Below are 26655 nucleotides of genomic sequence, written 5' to 3'. Positions count from 1 at the left end.
TAAGTGGTAAATTAAACAGATAGGGGTTTTTTTGTAAAATTCTAAAATTACTAAGATTTATATTTCCAGAACAACTAAATGTAATTAGTTAGAAAAAAATAGGAAAAGAAGATAAATTTTCTTTTAGTTTCTCTTGCTCATGTTTAGTATTTCCAGAAGTCTATAGATCTTTGTTGATAATTACTAAATACAAATCCATAAATCCCCCTTAGGAATACGAAGGGATCAATAATTCCATTTTTAAAGCATGATGATCAAGTAATAGTGATGAAATACTTAGTACATAGGACACAGGGCCTACCGTGAGTAATTTTGACAAAACTAACATAGAGGAGTCCGAGATGATTCTTACCTCCTTGCTCACACAACTGCTGGGCTAAAGCATCTTTGAAAATAATCTGGCCCCTGTGCGTTGCCGTAGCCCTGAAAATGAATAGGAAAGGTTAATCTAAATCTTGTAAATTTGGTGATAATTTAATGTATTTTTAAAATTTTTCAAAAAACCTCATTTTTAAGTGTTACTGTATAGATGTAATCTTTTTAAAACTGAGTGCATTTGAACAGTGATACAAATGAACAAGTCAAGGCTTAACCCAAGGCACCTGGGTTGAGAATTATCTTCCAGTTTAGGGGCACCTGGGAGGCTCAGTCAGTAAAGCTTCCAATTTATGCTCAGGTCATGATCTCATGGTTTGTGAGTTCGAGCCCTAAGTCAGGCTCTATGCTGACAGCTCAGAGCCTGGACTCTGCTTCAGATTCTGTGTCTCCCTCTCTCTCTCTCTGCCCCACCCCCCCCCCCTTCATGCTCTGTCTCTCAAAAATTTTTTAAAAATTAAAAAAAAAAGAATTATCTTCCGGTTTTACTTTGTAAAGATATTGTAACATTCGTGTGCTTATTCTGAAAACTGCAGATATGAGCAAATCCTGGATAGAAGAAAAGGTATGGAAAGGATGCTGATTAAAATTTCTTCCTCAGGAGACTGGTATAAAATGTTTTGTGAAGCAATAAGGATATTAACACAGGAGAAAGATGCTCCTAATGTACTTTCTTTTCTGAAATCAACAGTCACCATAACACATAGAGAGTTTAGACAGAGAATTATATTTTTTATTTTTAATTTTATTATTTTTTAATGTTTATTTACTTTTGAGAAAGAGAGAGAGACAGAGCATGAGCAGTGGAGGGGCAGAGAGAGAGATAGACACAATCCACAGCAGGCTCCAGGCTCTGAGCTGTCAGCACAGAGCCTGACATGGGTCTCGAACTCACAAGCAGTGAGATCATAACCTGAGCCAAAGTCGGTTGCTCAACTGACTGAGCCACCCAGGCGCCCCAAGATTTTACATTTTTTAGAAGTATTTTTTAAAGGGCTATTCAGAGGTTCTGTAATAAAATACATCTTATAATAATAAGATACATCATAATAAAATACATCTTTTCTCCCTACTGGGTCTAATTCATCATTTGAAGTAGATGTGCATCTTTTCCCGCCTCTAATCAGAGCCGTGCACATATATTCGTGAAAAAAATAACATCCCTGTAGCAGATGTGTTATTCAGTGGCTATAATAGGAACTGTCTTATTAAAGGAAGAATTATTTACGCTTTATATTTGAAGTATTTTTCCTTAAAAAGTACTTCTCTGGCACAAAATGTATTGTTTGAACAAACTTAAAACAGAAAATCATGTCTCTTCAAGGAAATTGATTTTAGAAAATAAGCCATACAAAAATCTTTTTTGTAACTGAAAAAATATTAACATTAAATCTCAACTTTCATTCTACCAAAACCACCTTAGGACAAAAAATAATTTGATTCAGCCATCATTTACTGAAGATGGATTATGTACAAGGCACTGCAAAGTCTGCAGAGGGCAAAGTTTGGCCTCTGTATTTCCCCTCCATTTGTGTACCTCTCAGTCAACATCTTGTCCTTTGTGGGGCCCACGGGACCTCATGGCTCCCAACATTCCCCACTCTGGTCTCTACATGGATGTACCTTCCTTCTCCATGCTGCAGACCTTTCTGATTTTTATTCCCTGTTGAACTGTTACTATCCCCTAGTGTCAGCTCCCAGGACCCAACTCTCCATAAGCAATCTGACAGACCAAGCCACGCTGAAGTGTTAATGGGTGATGCTGCTCCAAGCTAACATATTTCAGCAGTGAAACAGAAAAATATTACACATACACAATGGCATAATAGTGAGAGCTTTGAAGGGTGGGAAGGAGACAAAATTGGAAAGAAAAATTACTGGGCTGCCTTCATTTCACACCGTATGTGACGTTTATAACATAATCAGCCCTTGTTGTCACATATTAACCATTATCAAAATTGGGGCGTCTGGGTGGCTCAGTTGGTTAAGCATCGACTTTGGCTCAGGTCACGATCTCACAGTTTGTGAGTTCGAGCCCCGCGTCCAGCTCTGTGCTGACAGCTCAGAGCCTGGGCACTACTTCGGATTCTATGTCTCCCTCTCTCTCCACTCTTCCCTTCCCACCTCAACGCCCCCCACGCCCCCACCCCCGGTCTCTCTCTCAAAAATAAACATTAAAAAAATTAATCATTATCAAAATTACTAATAAACAGAGGTTACCACACTATATATTCACATGTGTTTATAGGTTTTCCTTTGCCATTAGCAAACTGAAAATGAAGAGGACTAAATACAGTGCTAATCCAAGCCACAAACATGGCCTATGGACTCAATAGTCAATTGCAGGTTTTATGCCCAGAGGGGACATGGAAACTTGATTTATCTAAATACATTTCATTGTCAAATCTCAATCAAGTCAAGAGCTTCTGAGTTCACACTCACTTCTAATAGCAACACAGCAATCACAAATGGAAAACTTTAATTGAAATTTGCTTTGGAAGGAACATATTTTCTGACATCATTAACCACTAAGATAAGTCTTACAACATACAGTGTTCAAGTGTTCACTTTAGTTGTCTTCTGATCGTGAGTATACAATATCCCTATTGTAGTATTTCTCATTGATCCACGAACTTAGTTACCATTGTGACAGTCTATGTTCCCATAAACACAATGAGGCCAAAGTACCCAGAAAAAAATCAGGTCACAGAGGTTTTGCCTTCTCCCTAGATATCAGAGATACTGAAATACCCTGGTCACTGCACAGCACCTTATGAATAGTCCATACCACATTCCCAATACTCAGTTTCCTCAGATTTAGTATTTGTTGTTTTCATGCATGCTTTTACTTCTGCTACTTTAGTCTGATGAGTACATTTCTGAGGGACTAGGGAATAATTGAAACTGAAGGCACTTTTATCATTTGGTCAAAATTTCTTTAGCAGTGGTACTTACTCTTTAAACAAATATATGAAATCTCAACATGTTCCTATATTCCTAGCTTTTGAAGTCACTGGGTTCCCTCGCCTCATCCAGCATGATCCTCGTCACCCATTCCCCAAAACCTCCTGGTACACTTCTCAGGAACTCTTAGGGTTTTACAGTGGCAGAATTTGAAAACCACTGAACTAATCTAGCTCCTTACGGTGCATGGGTCAGGGCACTAAGGCCCAGTAAGAACATGTTGAGGGTCACAGCCTATTAATGGCAGATAGGACCTGATCCAAGGTTCCATTCTTTCCAAGTCTTCAAAATGTGCTCCAGAGTAGTGCCTAGGGGTCTCCGCGGGAGTCTGAGGGAGAGGCAGCAGGGGGCGCTCCAGGCACCACCACTTCAACCAGAGCATCTGAGCTTTATAAGTTCTAATAATTTAATGTTGTTTGAAGGAAGGGCTCAGCAATTAGAAATTGGCTTGAGAAGCACCCCACGTGCCCAATGTCATTATCTGAAATTCTCTGCTTGTGAAAAGTCGAACTAGTAATAATAACGTGACTGCTAAGTGTGTGTGTGTGTGTGTGTGTGTGTGTGTGTATATATATATATATATATATATATATATATATATATATATATAGGCTCCAATAAATTAACTCCATTAATCCTGACCACAACTCTATAAGGTAGATATGATTATTCCCATTTTCCTGGGACACAGAATTATTGTGTGATTTGCCGAATGTCACACAACTAGTGGCAAAGCCAGGATTTAAATTCAACCAGTCTAAGTGTAGGGGCCTTGCTTTTTTTTTTTTTTTTTCTTTTGTTTTGTTTATTTTTGAGAGAGAGAATGAGAGAGTGAGCAGGGGAGGGGCAGAGAGAGAGGAGGACACAGGATCTGAAGCAGGCTCTGCACTGACAGCAGCAAACCTGATGTAGAGCTTGAACTCACAAACCGTGAGATCATGACCTGAGCCAAAGTCTCACGCTCAACCAAATGAGCCACCTAGGTGCCCTACAGTCCTTGCTTTTAACCATTACATTACATTGTCATTGATCTGGTTCAAAGATCTGAAGGTAGTTTTCACTCTTTTTTCAGAGGGAAAGCCTACTTTCTGGGCCTGATCTTTAAATTCATGTGCCCTATGGCTTATGTCTCTTCTAACCCTTCAGTCCATAGCTAAACCCTTTTATTTAACCTCCTTTTGGACAAACTTCTTTTCTGTTTCTAGTTGGAAACTTAGCCACTTGGCCAGCAACTCCATGAGGGTTGTCTTTAAAAATAGCAAATCCTGCCATTTGCAAAAACGTGGATGGAACTGGAGGGTATTATGCCAAGCAAAGTAAGTCAGAGACAGATATCACATGATTTCACTCATATGTGGAATTTGAGAAACTTGACAGATGATCATAGGGAAAGGGAAGGAAAAACAAGATAAAAACACAGAGAGGGAGGCAGACCATAAAAGACTCTCAAATACAGAGAACAAACTGAGGGTTAATAGGGATGGGGAAAATGGGTGATGGGCATTAAGGAGGGCACTTAGGATGAGCACTGGGTGTTGTACATAAGTGATGAATCACTCTTGAAGACAAGACTACACTGTATGTTAACTAACTTGAGAATAAGAAAGAAAGAAAGAAAGAAAGAAAGAAAGAAAGAAAGAAAGAGAGAAAGAAAGAAAGAAAGAAAGAAAAGAAAGGAGAAAGAAAGAAAGAAAGAAAAGAAAGGAGAAAGAAAGAAAGAAAGAAAGAAAGAAAGAAAGAAAGAAAGAAAGAAATCTCAGGGAGCCTAGGTGGCTTAGTCAGTTGAGTGTCCAACTCTTAATTTTGGCTCAGGTCATGATCTCATGGTTCATGAGTTCAAACCCTATGTTGGGTTCTGTGCTGACAGTGCAAAGCCTACTTGCAATTCTCTCTCTCCCACTCTCTCTGCCCTTCTCCTGCTTGTGCATGCACTGCTCTCTCTCTCTCTCTCAAAATAAATAAATATACATTTTAAAAACATTTAAATAGCATTTCTCTCTCTCTTATTTTAATCCCAGTATAGTTAACATACAGTGTTATACTGGTTTCAGGTGTAAAAAATAGCATTTCTCTTGATCACCTCTCCTATAGTACTTTGTGAGTCCCTTGGCTTCTAATCAGCTCACCATCACCACAGTCCCCTTTCAACTCTGAGTCGTATTTCCTCCAACAGCCCCCACGACCCCTCATGTCTGTCTTGATCTCTACCAAAGACAAGGGCACAGGATGCCAACCTCATCTATGCCACTGCCCAAACCCTGGAGGGATACACAGGACACAAACACATGGCGAAGGTAATTATCATGTGTGTCACTTATATATATATATATATATATATATATATATATATATATATATGCATAAATAAATAAATAAATATACATATATATGTGTATGTGTATATATATATATATATATATATATATATATATATATATATATAAAAGCTCTTAAACCCCTTAGATAACATTTTAATATAAAGGTGCCCAACCCTATGGTAGGTATATGGTTAATCACTTTAAGAGCCTACATATTCACATTGTATCTTGGGGAGAAGAAAGACCAGAACCCAGGTGACCAGCAAGAAAACAGTTCCATTGCTTTATACCATGAGATGTTTGCTCTACACTCCCAGGATGTGGCCAAAGTCAATAATAGCAAGCTCATTTTGAATATATTTAGAAGTATGAAATAATTTATGGTGGTTTACCTATAGAATTGTAGCACTTATTTCAAATCTATGGATATATATATATTTACATAAAGATAAATAGACATAAGTATAAAACACATCTAAATATAATATATAAACATAAACTTATACATTTAAAAATAAAAATATATTTACATATATTACATATATTCAAAAATTGCTAAAAGCAGAGTTGAAAGACTCAAAAATTGACCTCCAATTTTTAATCCACATTATATTTTTCTTATAAAAATAAACAGCTATGATAGATGGTGACAGGCCTTATTCTCAGAATTATTTTAGCATAATTCATAGTGTTCTTTTAGGGGCACATCTATAAAATTTGTGGTGCTAATAACTATGTTGGCACTACTTCCACTTAATTCTCCCTAAGTAGCAGTAATTTTTCAGAAGAGGTCAAAAAATCCTCATTGTTCACTGTTCTGAGGAGCAGACCACATTTATTAAATAAGTTTCTAGTAAGTACTTATCATCTTCTTAGGAGATGCAGATATTTCTAGAGCAAGTTTGCCAACAAGAATCCCTATTAAGTAAGTAATTTTAAAATTCCTTTGGGCTGTTACAGTCTATAATTTGAAAGCTCTATAGATTCTACCAAATGAAGAAAGTTCATTATGATCACCATATTCAGAGCCTGAAATAGCCATTGTTATGAATTTAAAAAAACATTCCAGAATCTGATTTTAACTGAACTCCTAGAGCAGTTGCCTGCCCCAGCATTTAAGAATTAGTGTATATCCAGCTGAGGCACGATGTTGAAGCTCAGTGTCTGGAATCGGAAAGACCTGAATTATTTCTGTATTTTATTTTAAAAAGAGAGGAGACGTGTGTGGGGAGAGGGGTGGAGGAAGAGAGACAGCATCCCAAGCAGGTTCCATGCTCACTGCGGAGCCAGACACAGGGCTTGATCCCATGACCTTGGGCCCACAACTGGAGCCAAAATCAAGAGTTGGACGCTCAACTGACTGAGCCACTCAGGCGCCCCAAGAAGACCATCATTTAAAAAGTAGTGAGCTGTGGGGCGCCTAGGTGGCTCAGTCGGTTAAGCGTCCAACTTCAGCTCAGGTCATGATCTCACAGTTCATGGGTTCGAGCCCCGTGTCGGGCTCTGTGCTGACAGCTCAGAGCCTGGAGCCTGTTTCAGATTCTGTGTCTCCCTCTCTCTCTGCCCCTCCCCTGTTCATGCTCTCTGTCTCAAAAATAAATAAACGTTAAAAAAGAAAGTAGTGAGCTGCTACTTATGAGCTATCTGAATTTGTACAATTTCTTTGATCACTCTAGGCTTCAGATTTCCAACATGAAGACAGGGTTAATAACAACAATTATTAGTTGAAGATCTTAATAATATTCACTCTTCAGATATAGTCTCTCTACATAAATAAATTTCAAGCTTCTGGAATAGTAGGAATAGTTAATTAAAAGGAAATTATGTCCCATCAGGCACAGGTCAAAATGACTTCAACATTTGAGGAAATCAAAATTATACTTTTCAGTTCACAATTCACTTCCAATGTGCAACATTGCGATCCAGTTTCCAAAAAAGGAACAGAATGGGGTTTTAATATAGTTGTTATAATGCCTACCCAGGCATATTGTTTCTTTATTTCATGAATCATTTTGCTTACAAATTACTTAAAGAATCATTTTTAAAGGTAGGGCAATGTGCTTGACTTCCAGTAGCAGGTTACTTTTCCCACAATTCTCTCCTGCTTTACTGAGGTCTGGTATGTTACTGTGTCCTATCCATTCACAGTTGGAAGGTCATTCATTCATCAGTGATCTGACATTAACCGCCCACCAGGAAATGTTACTAAATATGTGGGACATGGGAAAGGAGAGAGGTGGTCTGAATTTGGTAAATTTGATATTCAAAGGAATCAGTTCACTTGCAAAGATTCTTGTCCCCTTTTCATCAGCCAATTACTGCTAATTAGGTTGTGGACACAGCTTGACCCTTATTGAAACAAACAAACAAAAAACAACCAAATTCTTTAAAACATATAAAAGGAGTAATGAATAATTTCAGGGAGAAATTTTTTTATATTCAACTCTCAAGCTGTGCCAAGACCATTGCAAAATGGTAAAAGTTTGTGTACATTTTAACAATGCTTTTGCTTTTCAAAGTTTTACTGTTCTCATTTTATAATTATATCTTTTATTCCTAAACCATACCATTCTTCCCTCTGTCAAATGTATAAATATTTCCTCAAACACGTTTCGGCATTAATGTTCACTACCCAGCAATCACAAAGTCTATGTGTTCTTAAAGACCACCAAATACACGGCTGAATCCTATTTTCTGATCAAGGTAGAATTTTCATTAGTAAGACAAAGAACATATATAAATAATATCATTCAAATAGGGCCAATAAATCATCGGTTAATAGTAACTCAGCAAAGCTAACTACTAAAATTGACATATAGAGGTTTGTGGGGTTTAATTTTTTTGAGTGTTTATTTATTTTTGAGAGAGAGAGAGAGAGAGAGAGAGAGAGAGAGAGAGAGAGTGGGGGAGGGGCAGCAAGAGAGGGAGACACAGAATCCGAAGCAGGCTCCAGGCTCCGAGCTGTCAGCACAGAGCCAGACGCGGGGCTCGAACTCACAAACTGTGAGATCATGACCTAAGCCGAAGTCGGACACTTAACCGACTGAGCCACCCAGGTGCCCCAACATATAGAGTTTTAATCAAAACAAAACTAAGTCTGTGACTTTGGGAGGTAACTTAACCTGTCAGGTTAATTTCCTAATTTGCTTTAAAAAAAAAAAAAAGCTCCTTGAAGCTCTACAGCCCTATGACCCCATGATTCCGAGTTAAGTGAGCACACATAAGCATGTACACACACAGACAAAGACATGGTGGATGCAGTCTGCACCGACAGGAGTGCTTCCCAGAGCAGTGCAGTGCATAGTAGCAGAGGTGCACTACAGCAGGCTTGCGCCAGCTCACAAGAACTTCTTTTCTAAATAGTTACATTTTTGTTTCATTTTATTTTATAATTTAATACATGTGTGTATATATAAATGGATTCTGCATGTAGGCAATATACAACTCTAGGACAGCTATATTCCCTAATGCATGTAAAATACAAACTTTATCCCAATCATTTAAGTCAAAAAAAATGAATCCTAGATTTACTTCCTTTTTTACTGGCAAATTTTGTCAATTTTATTTATTAACTCTCAAATTTACCCTTCTTCTCCATCTTCACAGCCACTGTTTTAATTCAGGATTTGATAATTTGTCATCTGATAAATTGCAACCCTCTCTTGATAGGAAAATCCCTCCAGATTGACCCCCATGCCAATCCAACTTTCACACTGTGCCAATTTTCTTGCTAAAATTGTTTGATATCCTTCTGTGGCTCTCTATGACTTAAAGGATTCTGTCAAATTCCTTAGAATGGTCTAAAAGATTCTTCAGGATCTGGTCCATGCCTCATCTCCCACTATACCCTGTAACTGAGCCATAGAATGCTTTTCACAAGTTCCAGAAGGCATGACTTCTCTCACGGGCCAGGAATTTTCATATTCTATCCCCTGTGCATGGAAGTCTCTTGCCAAAACTCTTATTCATCCTCTAAATGTATTCAAGAATCTCTTGCCCTTACAAAGGCTCCTTGGAGATCCCAGATAGTGTCAGATACCTTCTCCAAGGAAAGCACAGCTTATTTCCATACCTCTCACCTAGGAACTTCCTAACATATGATGACTCATTTGGCAGCCCAGGCCTCTCTTCGGGCAGACATTCCTACTATAAATTCAAATAACATGATAAGTAACAAACTCATATTCATGACTGCCTAATAACCTTAACCAACACAAAACCATGGTTGATGCCTTCCAAATTCACCAAGACTAAACCCCTGCAATCTGTAGTGAAAAGATTAACACACTGGGCAGTTAATTAGGTTAAAGAAGAATTGATTGCCTGAGTGTATGATAAGATGCTGCGAATCCATATATCTCTGAACCTGGCAAGAATTTTGTCAAAGGCATTGTCTGTCTTTGGAATTTTAACAACAAGCTCAGTAGAGACATTAAATAAGGACCTTTTAGTGCAAACAAATGATGTTTTTTATCTCTTTAAGGAGAGAAGTAGTTAGCCTATAATTAGATCTCTGGGATGAAATTACAAGCACTGATATAGAAGCATGAAATATTTTTCCAGATAATCTAGCAGAAATCATTGAAAGGAAAGTTTATTGTTTATAACAGGAGGTTAATCTCCATTAAAAAACAAGCAAGGCATCACTGAAAAAGATGCCATGAACGATCTTTCTTATTCAATTCAAAGACTTTTGGAAGCATTTGGCATATTAAATCAGCAATAGGAATTTTCCAAAAGATAATTCCAACTTTGAATGTGATTTGAAAGTCCCTGGGAAAAAAAGAAAAAAGGAAAGGAAAGCAAGTGAAAATAAAAAACAAAAAGAAAAATGAAAAAAAGTTGGAGCTTACAATAAGAAAAAAGCCATTTTCTATACAATTATCATTAGATTCAGCCTATGCAGAAAAATTTCTCCCAAAAGGGTATTTTTTTAAATGTTTATTTATTTTGAGAGAGACAGGGAGAGCAGGGAAGGGGCAGAGAGAGAGGGAGGCACAGAATCTGAAGCAGGCTACAGGCTCTGAGCTGTCAGCACAGAGCCGGATGCAGCGATTGAACCCACAAACAGTGAGACCATGACCTGAGCCGAAGTCAGAGGCTTAACTGACTGAGCCACCCAGGTGCCCCCCAAAATGGTATTTATAATATAGATTTTACACTCTTTGTGTTTATACATAGTAGTTTTAAAGGTATACATTTGAGGGGCGCCTGGGTGGCTCCATCAGTTAAGTGTCTGACTTTTTTAATGTTTATTTATTTTTGAGACAGAGAGAAAGCATGAGTGGGTGAGAGGCAGAGAGAGAGGGAGACACAGAATCCTTAGCAGGTTCCAGGCTCTGAGCTGTCAGCACAGAGTCCAACATGAGGCTTGAACCCACCAACTGTGAGATCATGACCTGAGCCAAAGTTGGATACTTAACCGACTGAGCCACTCAGGCGCCCCAAGCACCTGACTCTTGATTTCAGATCAGGTCACTACCTCACGGTTCTTAAAGTTAGAGCCCCATGTTGGGCTCTGTGCTGACAGTAAGGAGTGTGCTTGGGATTTTCTCTGTCCCTCTCGCTCTGCCCCTTTCCTAGTAGTGTCCATTTTCGCTCTTTTTCAAAATAAATAATCATTAATAAATAAATAAAGGTATGCATTTGTGTTCTATTTTTATAATCAGTTTTTATATTTTTAGTGTGTGAAAGAGATTTCAGGAATGGAAACCCAGCAAATAACTTATGAATTTGACTTGAAGTAGTTTGACTTGAGACAAGGCCTAAAACCATAACTCCACTTAGTCCTCTTTTCTGAACTAGATAATTTTTTCACAACAATTTTGTTTGTGATCTCTGGGAGTGTCTTACTATACACATCAAAAGAAATTCACCAGCTTCCCAGAAGAGATGTGGGTTATGATGTGTGATCACTATTGCCTGCATATGTGGAAATTTGGCAATGCATAGATGGTCTACATTCATCTGGCCATACAGCTGAAGATGAAGCCAGGGGCTAGAAAACATGATCCAGACACACAGCAATGGTGGCACCAAGGACTAGAGGCTGCTGCTGAAGGTCTGGCACATGCTGCAGGACAGTGAGACCAAGATCAACATCATCCACATGCAGCTCCACCAGCCACCGTAGACGGGTGCGCTAGAAAGCCAGGCAGCCACAGACAAGGCCTGAGGGGGTCTAGACCTGGGGGCCACAGAGCTGCACGTTGAGGATGTATGGCATCACTTGCGAGCAGAGTGTGCGGTGGCTGAGGGCACCAAGGATCACTGGAGACGTCCTGTGCACTCCACCCAATTCCACCAAATGTAGCGGGAACTCTGATGCTCACAGTGTTTTCAATAATTGCTATGTGATACCGCATTCCAATAATGAATAATCATTTTAGTGAAAAAGCACTGATAGTTACAGGATATATAACACTAAAGAGAGGCAAATATTTATCCCTGGCAGAGTTTTATCTTTCTTTGTTTTGTAAATCAACAACAAAGTGGGTCTAGAGAGAGAAGCCACCTCCAAGCAGATAAAACCATGCTCTGTTTTGTCAGCATGCAAAAGGATTGCTCTTATTAGCTATTAAAAGCAGCAGAAATGCCAAAGTTCTCAAGAGTGATCACAGAATATTAGAGTAATGGAAGGCTGAGTGGACTGATTCATGTATCAAGAAGGATTATACCCAGGTGTCAAACATCTGTCAAAAGCTCCCAACTCACATGCTACACTTCTAAAACTGAACGGAGGAGTGTTGTGTATCAAGATAAAGGGCTTTTTATTGTCTAACTTCTAAATGGCTTCAAGTGAGCTTTATCAGCAATTTTCCTGGTTCAGAAAACCACAAGTAATAGATCCTTGATTATAAACAACAAAAAACATGTACAATTTTTGTTATTAAAAAGATCATGTTCTCTCTGCCTCCAGTAGATACTTCAATGAGCCCTTAAGGATTGTGAATCTGATGAAATGCTGAGCTATTAGCCTGCTTTAGGTGCTCACATTTCTTAGTCTGGCCCTGTTGACACAGGATAGGTGCTCAGCAAATTTTTTTTTAAGTTAACTTGAACTGTGTCTTCTATACTAGGCTATATGTACCCCAGACATAGGGATTTTTATCTATCTCTTTTTATATATTGGTACTTAGTACTTGACATACATGACCTTACAGTAAATGTGGAATACATGAATGATCTGTGTTATGCTTACTATATAAAGTTAAGTGAATTTATAACTAACTGGTAAATTATTGCATAAGAAACACTTCGAAAAAGATGATGAGGTGATAATAATAAATGGTCAAGATAAACATTAGCATAGGAAAGATTTATCTCAGAAATCAAATCAGTTAACAGCAAGAACAATAAAAGTAAATAAGCTAAAGCATTTGCTTCACTACTGCAACATGTTTTCACTATTTAACATTTTCCAGAGTATTCTTAAACCACTTGTATCCCAGAAATGCCTTCCAAAACCTCAAGATGAAAATAGTTTTCATACTACCTTCTTATTTATTTTTAAAATATTTTTTTAATGTTTATTTATTTATTTATTTATTTATTTATTTATTTATTTATTTAGAGAGCAAGCAGGGGAGGGGCAAAGAGAGAGGGAGAGGGAGAATTACAAGCAGGCTCCACACCATCAGTGCAGAGCCTGACATGGAGCTCAAATTCACGAACAACGAGATCATGACCTGAGCCGATATTAAGAGTCAGGCATTTAACTGACTGAGCCACCCAGGCAACCGCTCATACTACTTTTTTAAATCACTAAAGTTCATCAAAGAAATGTATTTGAGCAGCTCTCCTGTTTTAAACACTTTTTAACTAAGTAAGCTTTGTGTTAGTTTGCCTCAGAGGCATCCTTAGGCAAGACAAGGACAAAACTGGTGAAATAGTTTATCAATTCCAAAGAAGACCTCAGTAAAAATTATTTTTCCACTGGATAGTGAATTAACGTGCCTGCATATTTGTGAAAACACTAATGCAAAGTATTTAGGTGTCATTTCTGAATAGACGAATAGAGAGAGTACAGTTTCAGATACAAAAGAATGGGGGTTACACTCTACTTCTGGCACTCATTCTCTCCATGACTTAGGCCATATCACTTAACTTCCATATGTCTCGTTTTATTAATCTATAAAATAACTTGACCAGATTAGGTAACTTCTAAGGCTCCAACAGTAAATATGGAATCAGAATGAACATTTTGGGTTTGTACTACAACTCAGTGGTTTACACTGACCTTAGAAGAGTATTTATTTTTTAGAGAGGACTTTAAAATTTTCAATATCTACTTCAAGGATGTTCTGAAAATCAAAAGAGTTCATCCCCATAAAAAGACTGGGGAAAATGGGAAGAATTATAATGATGATGTTCTGACTGGTCATTTCAGAAAATACAGGCACAAAATTGAAAGGGAATTGAAAAAAAATCCTTTCACTCTCACCACTTTTATTCAACACAGTACTTGAAGTCCTAGCCACAACAATCAGAGAAGAAAATGAAATAAGAGGCATACATATTGGTAAAGAAGAAGTTAAACTATCACTATTTGCAGACAACATTATACGATCCATAGAAAATTCTAAAGACACCATAAAAAAACTACTAGAAAGTAATAACCAAATTCAGTAAAGTGTCCAGGTACAAAATTAATACCCAGAAACTGATAGTGTTTCTATATACTAACAATGAAGTCATAGAAAGAAGTTTTTTAAAAGCACTATTTACAATTGCACCAAAAGGAATAAAATACCTAGGAACAAACTTAATCAAAGAGGTGAAAGACCTATATTTGAAAACCATAAAACACTGATGAAAGAAACTGAAGATGACACAAATAATGGAAAGATATTCCACGCTCATTAATTGGAAGAATCAGTATTGTCAAATGTCCATATTACCCGAAGCAATCTACAGATTCAATGCAATCTCTATCAAAATACCAACAGCATTCTTCAAAAAACTAGATCAAATTATACTAAAATTTGTATGGAACCATAAAAGACCCCAAACAGCCAAAGCAATCTTGAAAAACAAAACTGAAGGTATCACAATCTCAGATTTCAATAAAATCTGTAACAATCAAAATCAGCTGTAACAATCAAAACAGTTTGGTACTAGCACAAAAATAGACACATAGATCAATGGAATAAAATAGGGACCCGCAAATAAACCCATATGTATATGGTCAATTAATTTATGGCAAAGGAGGCAAGAATACACAATGGGGAAAAGACAATCTTTTCAATAAATGGTGTTGGGAAAACTGGACAGCTACATACAAAATAATGAATATGAACTACTTTCTAACACCATACACAAAAATAAACTCAAAATGGATCAAAGACCTAAATGTGAGCCCTGAAACCATAAAAATCCTAGGAGAGAACACAGACATTAGCCATGGCAATATTTTTCTAGATATATCTCCTAAGGCAAGGGGAACAAAAGCAAAAATAAACTATTGGGACATATCAAAATAAAAAGCTTTAGCACAGCAATGGAAACCATAATTAAACAAAAACCCAACCTACCTGGGAGAAGATATTTGCAAATGATATATCCAATGTGGGATTAATATCCAAATACATATAAAGAACTGCTACAATGCCAAACAAACAATCTGATTAAAAAATGGGCAGAGGGGAACCTGGGTGGCTCAGTCAGTTAAGCTCAGGTCATGATCTCACAGCTCGTGAGTTCGAGCCCCGTGTCAGGCTCTGTGCTGACAGCTCAGAGCCTGGAGCCTGCTCCGGATTCTGTGTCTCCCTCTCTCTCTGCCCCTTTCCCACTAACACTCAGTCTCTTTCTCTCAAAAATAAATAAACGTTGAAAAAAAATGGGCAGAGGATCCAAATAGATACTTTTGCAAAGACAGACAGATGGCCAACAGATACATGAAAAGATGCTCAACATCATTCATCATAAGGCAAATGCAAATCAGAACCACAATGAGAGTACACCTCATACTTGTTATGATGGCTAAAATCAAGAAGACAAGAAACAAGTGTTGGTGACAATGTGGAGAAAAAGGAACCCGTGTGCACTATTGGTGGGAATGCAAATTGGTACAGCCACTGTGGAAAACAGTTTGGAGGTTCCTCAAAAAATTAAAAACAGAAATACCATGCAATCCAATAATTCCACTATTGGTATTTGCCCAGGGAAAATGAAAACACTAACTCAAAAGGATACATGCACTCTTATGTTTATGGCAGCATTAGTTACAATGGCCATTATTCCACTATTTACATGGAACCAACTAAATGTCCATCAATAGACAAATAGATAAGGAAAATGTAGTGTATGTATGCAATGGAATATGACACAGCCATAAAGAATGAGACTGTGCCATTTGCAACAGCATGGATGGACCTAGAAGGTATTACATTAAGTAAAATAAGTCAGACTGAGAAAGATAAATTCTATATGATTCCACTGATAAGTGGAATCTAAAAAAAATGAATAGCGGTGGAGGGGCAGCCCGCCCAGCAAGGCAGAGCCCCTGAGTCTGGCTTGCAAAAGTGTAGGGGCCGGACTGCATGAATTCTGACAGCCAGCGGGACTTAACATCTGGAATGTTAAAAGTCAACAGCTCTGCTCTCAGAGAGCCAGGAGGGTGAGAGGACACTGGGAGGGAGAGTTGTTGAGCGCCGGAAGACAGAGCTCAGCTCCGCAGGGAACAAAGGCTCTGGCAAGTGCCATCTCCTTCTCCTATCCCCCAGCCCAAATCCCAAAGGGAACCAGTTCCCGTAACTGAACTTGCTTGCACCGCGCAAACACCCAACGCTGTGCTTCTGTGGATCCATCCCTCCGACAGGTCTGCCTCCCTCCTGGTGTTGCAGGGCCTCTCCTGTAGGGGACCGCCAATGGCAAAGCAAGCTAAGCCTGTCCCTCCCGCCCCTGTGCACCTTGCGGATCCACCCTAATATACCAGATCCCATCGAAGCATTCTTCTTGAAGCTAGAACAAGCAATCCTAAAATTTGTATGGAACCACAAGAGACCCCAAATAGCCAAAGTAATATTGAACAAGAAGACGAAAGCGGGAGGCATCACAATCCCAGACTTTAGCCTCTACTACAAAGCTGCAATCATCAAGACAGCATGGTATTGGCACAAAAACAGACACATAGAACAACGGAATAGAATAGCAACTCCAGAATTGGACCCACAAAAGTATGGCCAACTAATCTTTGACAAAGAAGGAAGAATAGCCAATGGAAAAAAGATAGTCTCTTTAACAAATGGTGCTGGGAGAACTGGACAGCAACATGCAGAAGAATGAAACTAGACCACTTTCTTACACCATTCACAAAAACACACTCAAAATGGATGAAGGACCTGAATGTGAGACAGGAAACCATCAAAACCCTAGAGGAGAAAGCAGGAAAAAACCTCTCTGACCTCAGCCACAGCAATTTCTTACTTGACACATCTCCAAAGGAAAGGGAATTAAAAGCAAAAATGAACTATTGGGACCTCATGAAGATAAAAAGCTTCTACACAGCAAAGGAAACAACCAACAAAACTAAAAGGCAACCAATGGAATGGGAAAAGATATTTGCAAATGACATATCGGACAAAGGGCTGGTATCCAAAATCTATAAAGAGCTCACCAAACTCCACACCCGAAAAACAAATAATCCAGTGAAGAAATGGGCAGAAAACATGAATAGACACTTCTCTAAAGCAGACATCCAGATGGCCAACAGACACATGAAAAGATGCTCAACATTGCTCCTCATCAGGGAAATACAAATCAAAACCACACCGAGATATCACCTCATGCCAGTCAGAGTGGCCAAAATGAACAAATCAGGAGACTATCGATGCTGGAGAGGATGTGGAGAAACGGGAACCCTCTTGCACTGTTGGTGGGAATGCAAACTGGTGCATCTGCTCTGGAAAACAGTGTGGAGGTTCCTCAAAAAATTAAAAATAGACCTACCCTATGACCCAGCAATAGCACTGCTAGGAATTTACCCAAGGGATACAGGAGTACTGATGCATAGGGGCACTTGTACCCCAATGTTTATAGCAGCATTTTCAACAATAGCCAAATTATGGAAAGAGCCTAAATGTCCATCAATTGATGAATGAAGAAAGAAATTGTGGTTTATATACACAATGGAATACTATGTGGCAATGAGAAACAATGAAATATGGCCTCTTGTAGCAACGTGGATGGAACTGGAAAGTGTTATGCTAAGTGAAATAAGTCATACAGAGAAAGACAGACACCATATGTTTTCACTCTTATGTGGATCCTGAGAAACTTAACAGAAGACCATGGGGGAGGGGAAGGAAAAAAAAAAGATTAGAGAGGGAGGGAGCCAAGCATAAGAGACTCTTAAAAACTGAGAACAAACTGAGGGTTGATGGGGGGTGGGAGGGAGCGGAGGGTGGGTGATGGGTATTGAAGAGGGCACCTTTTGGGATGAGCACTGGGTGTTGTATGTAAACTAATTTGACAATAAATTTCATATTAAAAATAAATAAAAATTAAAAAATAAATTTAAATAAATTTAAAAAATGAATAAACAAACAAAAAGCAGAAACAGAACTATAAATGTAGAGAACAATGGTTACCAGCAGGGATTTGGGCAAAATGGATGAAGGAGAGAGGGAGATACAGGCCTCCAGTTATGGAATAAAAAGCAGAGCATAGGAATACAGTCAATGATATTGTTATAGTGATATAATGGGAAACACAAGCTCTGCTTATGGTGAACATAGCATAATGTAAAAACTTGTCAAATCACTAAGTTGTACCATTGTGTGCCGACTATACTAAAAAAACAAAATCCCAAAGTATATAGGATGAAATGTCACTCCCTTACCTTCAGGGAAAAAAGGCTATAAATTCTGAAATGTTTTATGACTGTGACAAAGCTAATGAAAGATCTAATAAAGTACAGGATATCTAACCCAGTTCACTAGTCATAACAAATTAGGACAATATTGGTATCTTGAAGTACATCCAAGGACTACTTTGGAAAAAACAAATTTTTAATTATTTTTTCTGTTCTAAAAATAATGTGTGTATTATGAGAAATTTAAAAAAATATACAAATGTATTCATGTGAAAACAAAATTACTCATTCATATCCAGGAGAAAGAACCACTATTAACATTTTAGTAAACTATATTCTAGACTTTTTAAATTAATTCATGAATATCAAGTTTTTTTAGAAAATTACTTGCCTAAAAAGGTTTCTTTACCTTTACATTTACTATTTATTAATAGTAAATATTATAAATATTATTTATAAATAGTTCCTATATCATTAAATATTTTTAGAACAAGATTGTTATTGGCTAAATAATGTTCCACCATATAGCCATATTGTAGTTTCTTCAACCATTACAATATTGTTGGAATTTTTTAAGTTTGTTTATTTGTTTTGAGAGAGAGAAAGTGCGAGCAGAGGAGAAGGCAGAGAGAGAGGGAGAGAGAGAGAGAATTCCAAGCAAGCTCCTCACTGTCACCGCAGAGCCCAATGTGGGTCTTGAACTCACAAACCATGAGATCATGACCTGAGCCAAAATCAAGAGTCAGAGGCTTAACCAACTGAGCCACCCAGGTGCCTCATTATTGTTGGAATTTTATTTGTTTCTATTTTTTAATATTTTAAATAATGAAGTATATAAATCTCTGACCATGTCTTTTATTTTCCCCCCAATTTTATTGAGATATAACTGACACATAACACTGCACAAATTTAGGGTGTACAACATGTTGATCTGAAACATTTATACATTGCAAAATGATCACCATTATAGCATTAGCTAACACCTTCATCCAGTCATATAATTACCATTCTTTTTATGGTGAAACATTTAAGGTCTACTTTCTTGGAAACATTAAAGTTTATGATACAGTATTGTTAGCAATAATTACTACGTTGTACATCAGATCCTCAAAATTTAGTAATTTTGTAACTAGAAGCTTGTTCCCTTTGACCAATATTTCCTGATTTTTCCTACCTCTCAACCCCTGGTAATTACCATGCTACTCTCTGTTTCTCTGAGTTAGACATTTTTAGCATATCTTGTATTTTAAGATAGATTTCCAGGACTTGGATAATTAAATTAAGGGCATAAACGTGGAGGCCACAGTTCCAAATGGCATATAAGGAAGGGTAGCTTTGTCAACCAATGTCCCAGAGAGCACCCTCCCCAAGATACCCTGGTGGCATTGAGCATCATCAGTGTACAGTTTTCATTCCAAAGGTGTCTTGTTACTTTTAGTTTCCACCCCACTGATTATTAGTAAGGATATTTTGCATGTTTGTCGGTTACATTTTTCAGCTTTGGGAATTATCTATTCATGTCCTTGCCCATTTTGCTATGGGTTTTGATGTTTTTCTAACCAATTTACAAGAACTCTTTAAAAATTATTTTTTTACATTTATTCATTTTTTGATAGAGAGGGACAGAGCACAAGCGGAGGAGGGGAGAGAGAGAGGGGGAGACACAGAATCTGAAACAGGCTCCAGGCTCTGAGCTATCAGCACAGAGCCCAACACGGGGCTCGAATTTAAACCATGAGATCATGATCTGAGCCGAAGTTGGATGCTTAACCGACTGAGCCACCCAGGCGCCCCAATTTACAAGAACTCTTTAAATGTGAAGGCTATTAAGTCTATACTATATATTACTTTTTAAAATATTTATTTATTTTTGAGAGAGCGGGGAAGGGACAGAGAGAGAGAGAGACAGAGGATCTGAAGCAGGTTCTGTGTTGTCAGCACAGAGCCAACGCAGGGCTCAAACTCATGACCTGGAACCTTGAGATCACGACCTGAGTCAAAACCAAGAGTCAGACGCTTAATCAACTGAGCCACCCAGGCATCCCTATGCTGTATATTTCTTACCAATATTTTGTATGCAGTTTATAATTAGTCTCTTTATATGTATGTTTTTTAATAAAAAGAATTTCAAATTTTCATGTAATCAAATCTATCATTCAATTTCCTTCTAATTTTGTCCAGGGTTTTCATGCTTAGAAGCTCTTTCCCCTTCTAAACTCAATTGAATAGATAGATATGTGCATGCATTTTCTCCTGGAAATTTTTTCTGTTCATCTGGAATTTATTTTGGTATATGGGTATTCAGTTGGAATTTAAACTTATTTTTCTCATTTATTAAAACAATTTCTTTGTATATATTATTGAATAACTTTTTATCAACCTATTTATTATTTATTAAAAAATTTTTTTAATGTTTATTTTTGAGAGAGAGACAGAGCGTGAGCAGGGGAGGGGCAGAGAGAGGGGAAGATACAGAATCTGAAGCAGGCTCCAGGCTCTGAGCTGTCAGCACAGAGCCTGATGCAGGGCTCAAACTCACCAGCTGTGAGATCATGACCTGACCTGAAATCAGATGCCTAACCAATCAAGCCACTCAGGTGCTCCTCAACCTATTTATTGTAGAATCTTTTCTATATTATATTTTCAATCATTTATTTCATGAACTATCATACATTTCTATTGATGTGAAAGGCTTCAATAAATTTCTACACTAAAAACTATCCACACTAAGCTCAATTATATAAATAGAATAGTCAGGGAATTGGGAATAATGTTTTCTTCACAACTTCTGACTTTAATAGAAATAAGCAGTGCTTATATTACCCATAATTAAATCATGCTCAGGAAGTGGAAATGCAAAGTGAAACTTTCAAACTCTGTAGATTATGCTTATTTCTAGTTGTTAAACATCCATTAATTCCGATAATTTCAGGCAATAATTTCTATGGCAGTTTGAGAATACATGTTTGTCAGCTGAACATTTATATGGGTAAAATGTAATGAATTTTAGGAAAATATAATAAACCTGAGCCTTCTTGTCTAAAAATACTGAGGGAGGGTCTGGAATTAAGACACAAGGTACGATATCGGGGGCTAAAAGCAGGAAAATGGAGAGAACACCTCTGGTATAAGGGCTGGACTGCCACCTAGTTCCTATGCTTTATAAGCATTATCAAGAAATTGAAAACCAACAAGTATAAAGAGAATATGCTAAAAACTTGCAGGCAGAGAAAATATAATAATGTTCAAAATAACAATAAAATTGTGTCATTTTCATGTTCTCAATTACAGCATGGAAAGTCTTCAAAATTTTCAGAGAGTATTACTTTTAATCTGGAATTCTATTTCTGGCCAACCTATCATCAAACATAAGGAATCAGGGGCACCTGGGTGGCCCAGTCAGTTAAGCATCTGACTCTTATCAGCTCAGGTCTTGATCTCAGGGTCATGAGTTCAAGCCTCATATTTGGCTCAAGAGAGAGGGGGAGAGAGAGAGAGAGAGAGAGAGAGAGAGAGGAGAGGGAGAGGGAGAGCGAGACCCGTATACTTAAAAAAAATTAATAAGGAAGCAAATATTGTACTTCTCATGTATAATCACTCGGGAAGCAACTGAAAAAGTGCTCCAAGAAAAGTAACAGAGTAAATTAACAAAGAGAAGAAATAATTAAAGGTGATAAGTTGCTTGAGAAGGAAAAAAATCATAGTATATCATTTGGTTCTACAGTGAATAATATTGATATAATCATTGATTGAAACACTGATGACTGATTTTATTTAAGAATGTGATATAATACTTATATTGGGCAGATATGGAGATGAAGTTGTGTGTTGAGGGGCAATGGTATAAAACAAATGTATACCTTCTTCTACCATAATCTGAAGTCACTTGATTTGAGTGTATTTAAAAATATGGATATCAATACCAGAAGCAACAGCTACAATGATGACAGTGGCTTACTCTGGAAGTGTTTCTGGAAGGAGTGGAGAAGGAAAGCCTTCCTTTCTACTATAAGCCATTTCTTATTAAATGACCTTTAAAACATTTTTGTCAAAAATAAAATTTAATTTAAAAGAAATGAATACCAAAGCAAGCAAAAGGAAGGAAATACTTAAGATTAAAGAAGAAGAAATGAATAAAAGAGTAAATAGAAAAACAATAGAGAAAAAGCAATGAAACCAAAAGTTGGTTCGTTGAAAAAAATAAAATTGACAAATCATTTGCTATACTGAAAAAAAAAGAAAAGAAAAGAAAGAGGAAGAAAGAAAATCAATTTACTAAAATCAGGAGTGAAAGAGGAGATATTACTATTAACTTTGCAGAAATAAAAAGGATTTTAAAGAAATACTATGAATGGTTAATCTTAACAAACTAGATAACCAAGATGAAATGGACAAATTTCTGGAAAGATGTAAACGACTGAAACTGACTCAATAAGAAATTGAAAATCTGAATAGACCTATAATAAGCATACAGATTGCAACAGTAAAACAACACATCCCACAAAGAAAATCCCAGGTCTACATGGCTTCAATTGGTGAATTCTATAAAATGTTTAAAGAAGACTTAACACTAATCCTTCACAAACTCTTCCAAAAAACAGATGGGGGGATACATTTTCCAACACATTCTAGGAGGCCAGTATACCAAAACTAGGCAAATATATTACAAGAAACAAAAACTACACAAATATCACTTATGAATATAGACCAAAAAAAAAAAAAAAAAAAAAAAAACCTGTCAGCAAAATAGTAGCAGATTGGAATCCAGCAACATGTTAAAAGGATTATACACCATGACTACACAGGATTTAACACACAAATGCAATATACAAATGTTGTTTCAATAAACAAAAATCAATCAATGTAATATACCACATTAATAGAATAAAATAAAGGGGAAACAAAACTATGATCATATCATTAGATGCCGTAAGATCATTTGACGGCTTCCAATATCCTTTCATGCTAAAAAAAAAAAAAAAAAAAAAAAGACATTCAACAAACTAGGAATACAAGGAACAGCTTCAAACTGATAAATGCCATCTATAAAAAACTGAGTTAAAATGATACTTATTGGAGAAAATGAAAGTAACAAGAATGAAAAAGACAAGAAAGCTGCTCTTGCCACTTTTATTCAACATCGTATTGGAGGTTCCAGTCAGGGATATCAGTCAAGAAAAAGAACTATAAGGCATCCATATTGAAAAGGAAGAAGTGAAAATACCTCTATTTGACATATACTAACATAATGACATAATCTTGTGTATAGAAAATATTAAAGAATCAACAAGAAAATTATTAGAACTAAGAAATAAATCCAGCAAGGTTACAGAACAAAAGACCAATATATAAAAATAAGTTGTTTTTCTATACACTATAAATGAATAAACTGGAAATAAAATTAAGAAAACAATTCCATTCACAATAGCATCAAAAATATAAGAGGTTAGCAAAATAAGAGCCAGAATTATACATAACAAAATATAAAACATTGCTGAAGAAACTAAAAGAGGTCTAAACAGATGGAAAGAAATCTCATGTTCATAAATCAGAAAACTTAACTACTGTTAAGATGGCAATAATACCAAAATTGATCTACAGATTCAACACAGTACTTTTCAAAGTCTTAGCTGAGTATTTCCCAGAAATGTATAATCTGATCATAAAATTCAAACAGAAATGGAAGGGGTTAGGAGAGTCAAAATCATCTTGATGAAGAGTAACAAAATTGGAGGACTTGTACTTCTTATCAACTTACAGTAATCATAACAGTGTGATATTAACAGAAGAACAAACAGATCAGTGGAACAGAACTGAGAGTCCAAAAATGGACTTTCACATTATGGCCAATTACTTTCTGGCAAGGGAGCCAGGACAATACAAAGAAAAAAGAGGTCTTTTCAACAAAAACCTTTCCCATTCAGTCAACAGGAAATCCACATGTAAAAGAATGAAGATGGGGGAACTTTGCAGAACACTCGGTGAGAAGTGTAGGAGTAGCATCTGTGCAGGCTGCAACCAGCAACACACTCCTTTCTGCTCCCTCACACTGGTCTCAGAGCTCACCAGCTGTAGAAAATGGTGAAAGAAACCACTTAATATGACGTTTTGGGGGTCAAACCCAATGCCATCCAGGAAGAATTGAAAAAGGCTGACAGGCCCTTAAGTACTACCCTGATAAGAATCCATAAGAAGGAGAGAAGTTTAAACAGATTTTTCAAGCTTATGAAGTGTTCTCTGAAGCAAAGAAATGGGGATTATATGACAAAGGAGAACAAGCAATTAAAGAAGGTGGAGCTGGTGGTGGTTTTAGCTCCCTGATGGACATCTCTGATGTTTTTTGGAGGAGGAGGAAGGATGCAGAGAGAAAGGTGAGGTATAAAGGCTGTGTATCAGCTCTCAGTAGCCTTAAAAGATTTATATATGATGCAAGAAGAAAACCAGCTCTGTAGAAGAATGTGATTTGTGACAAATGTAAAGGCTGAGACGGTAAGAAAGGAGTGGCAGGATGCTGTCCCAATTGCAAAGGTACTGGAATGCAAATAAGAATTCATCAGATAGGACCTGGAATGGTTCAGCAAATTCAGTCTGCATGCATGGAGGGTCAAGGCCATGGGGAATGGATCAGTCCTAAAGATAGATGCAAAAGCTGAAATGGAACAAAGACAGTTTGAGAGACGATTTTTAGAAGTTCATATTGACAAAGGCATGAAAGATGGCCAGAAAATAACATTCCATGGTGAAGGAGACCAAGAAACAGACTGGAATCAGGAGATATTAGAAATAGACTGCTCCCTCTTTCTCTGTCCCTCCCCCGTTCATGCTCTGTCTCTCTCTGTCCCAAAAATAAATAAACGTTGAAAAAAAAAAAAAAAATTTAAAAAAAAAAAAAAAAAGAAAGGGGCGCCTGGGTGGCGCAGTCGGTTGAGCGTCCGACTTCAGCCAGGTCACGATCTCACGGTCCGTGAGTTCGAGCCCCGCGTTGGGCTCTGGGCTGATGGCTCAGAGCCTGGAGCCTGTTTCCGATTCTGTGTCTCCCTCTTTCTCTGTCCCTCCCCCGTTCATGCTCTGTCTCTCTCTGTCCCAAAAATAAATAAACGTTGAAAAAAAAAAAAATTTTAAAAGAAATAGACTGGAATTAGGAGATATTATCATTGTTTTAGATCAGAAGGACCATACTGTTTTTACGGGGCAAGAAGACCTTTTCATGTGTATGGACATAGTGCTGGTTGAAGTACTGTGTGGCTTTCAAAAGTCAGCATCTACTGTTGACAACTGAACCATTCTCATCACCTTTCATCAAGGTCAAATTGTCAAGCATGGAGATATCAAGTGTGCTAAAGGAAGGCATGCTAATTTATCGTAGACCATATGGAAAGGGTTGCTGAATCACTGAATTTAAGGTAAGCTTCCCGGAGAATGGCTTTCTCTCTCCCAATAAACTCTTTCCTGGAAAAACTCCTACCTGAGAGGAAGGAAGTAGAAGAGACTGATGAAATGGACCAGGTAGAACTGGTGGACTTTGATCCAAATCAGGAAAGATGGCACCATTACGATGGAGAAGCATATGAGGATGATGAACATCATCTTAAGGGTGGTGTTCCATGTCAGACCTCTTAATGGGGCCAGTGAATAACACTGCTGGCATTTTATATGTGATAGTGAAGGACTATAATCATATCTCACTGCTTGCTATTGTTTTTAATATTCAACTATAGAGAAGGTTCCGGAAGATGGCGGCGTAGGAGGACGCGGGGCTCACAGCGCGTCCTGCCGATCACTTAGATTCCACCTACACCTGCCTAAAGAACCCAGAAAACCGCCAGAGGATTAGCAGAAGGGAGTCTCCGGAGTCAAGCGCAGACTAGAGGCCCACGGAAGAGGGTAGGAAGGGCGGCGAGGCGGTGCGCGCTCCACGGACTGGCGGGAGGGAGCCGGGGCGGAGGGGCGGCTCGCCGGCCAAGCAGAGCCCCCGAGTCTGGCTGGCAAAAGCGGAGGGGCCGGATGGACTGTGTTCCGACAGCAAGCGCGACTTAGCGTCTGGGAGGTCATAAGTTAACAGCTCTGCTCGGAAAGCGGGAAGGCTGGAGGACAAAGGGAGGGAGAGCTGCTGAGCCCCCGGACGGCAGAGCTCAGCTTGGCGGGGAACAAAGGCGCCAGCGCCATCTCCCCCGCCCATCCCCC

General features: G+C 37.9%; 1 protein-coding gene and 1 pseudogene across 1 annotated transcript in view; one reads left to right on the top strand and one right to left on the bottom strand.

The window, feature by feature from the left end:
* RELN (reelin) overlaps positions 1-26655 on the bottom strand; it is a 532400-nt gene that overhangs the window by 302915 nt on the left and 202830 nt on the right. Inside the window, exon 4 of the mRNA XM_042915885.1 lies at positions 353-423. Within this exon, the coding sequence (XP_042771819.1) occupies positions 353-423 (71 nt within the window). The remainder of the gene's footprint in view (positions 1-352; positions 424-26655) is intronic.
* Positions 24550-26091, top strand: LOC122206577 (annotated as a pseudogene).

This window comes from Panthera leo, chromosome A2 (assembly GCF_018350215.1).
Source record: "Panthera leo isolate Ple1 chromosome A2, P.leo_Ple1_pat1.1, whole genome shotgun sequence".
NCBI classification, from domain to species: domain Eukaryota; kingdom Metazoa; phylum Chordata; class Mammalia; order Carnivora; family Felidae; genus Panthera; species Panthera leo.
This window is presented reverse-complemented; position numbering and strand designations above follow the sequence as displayed.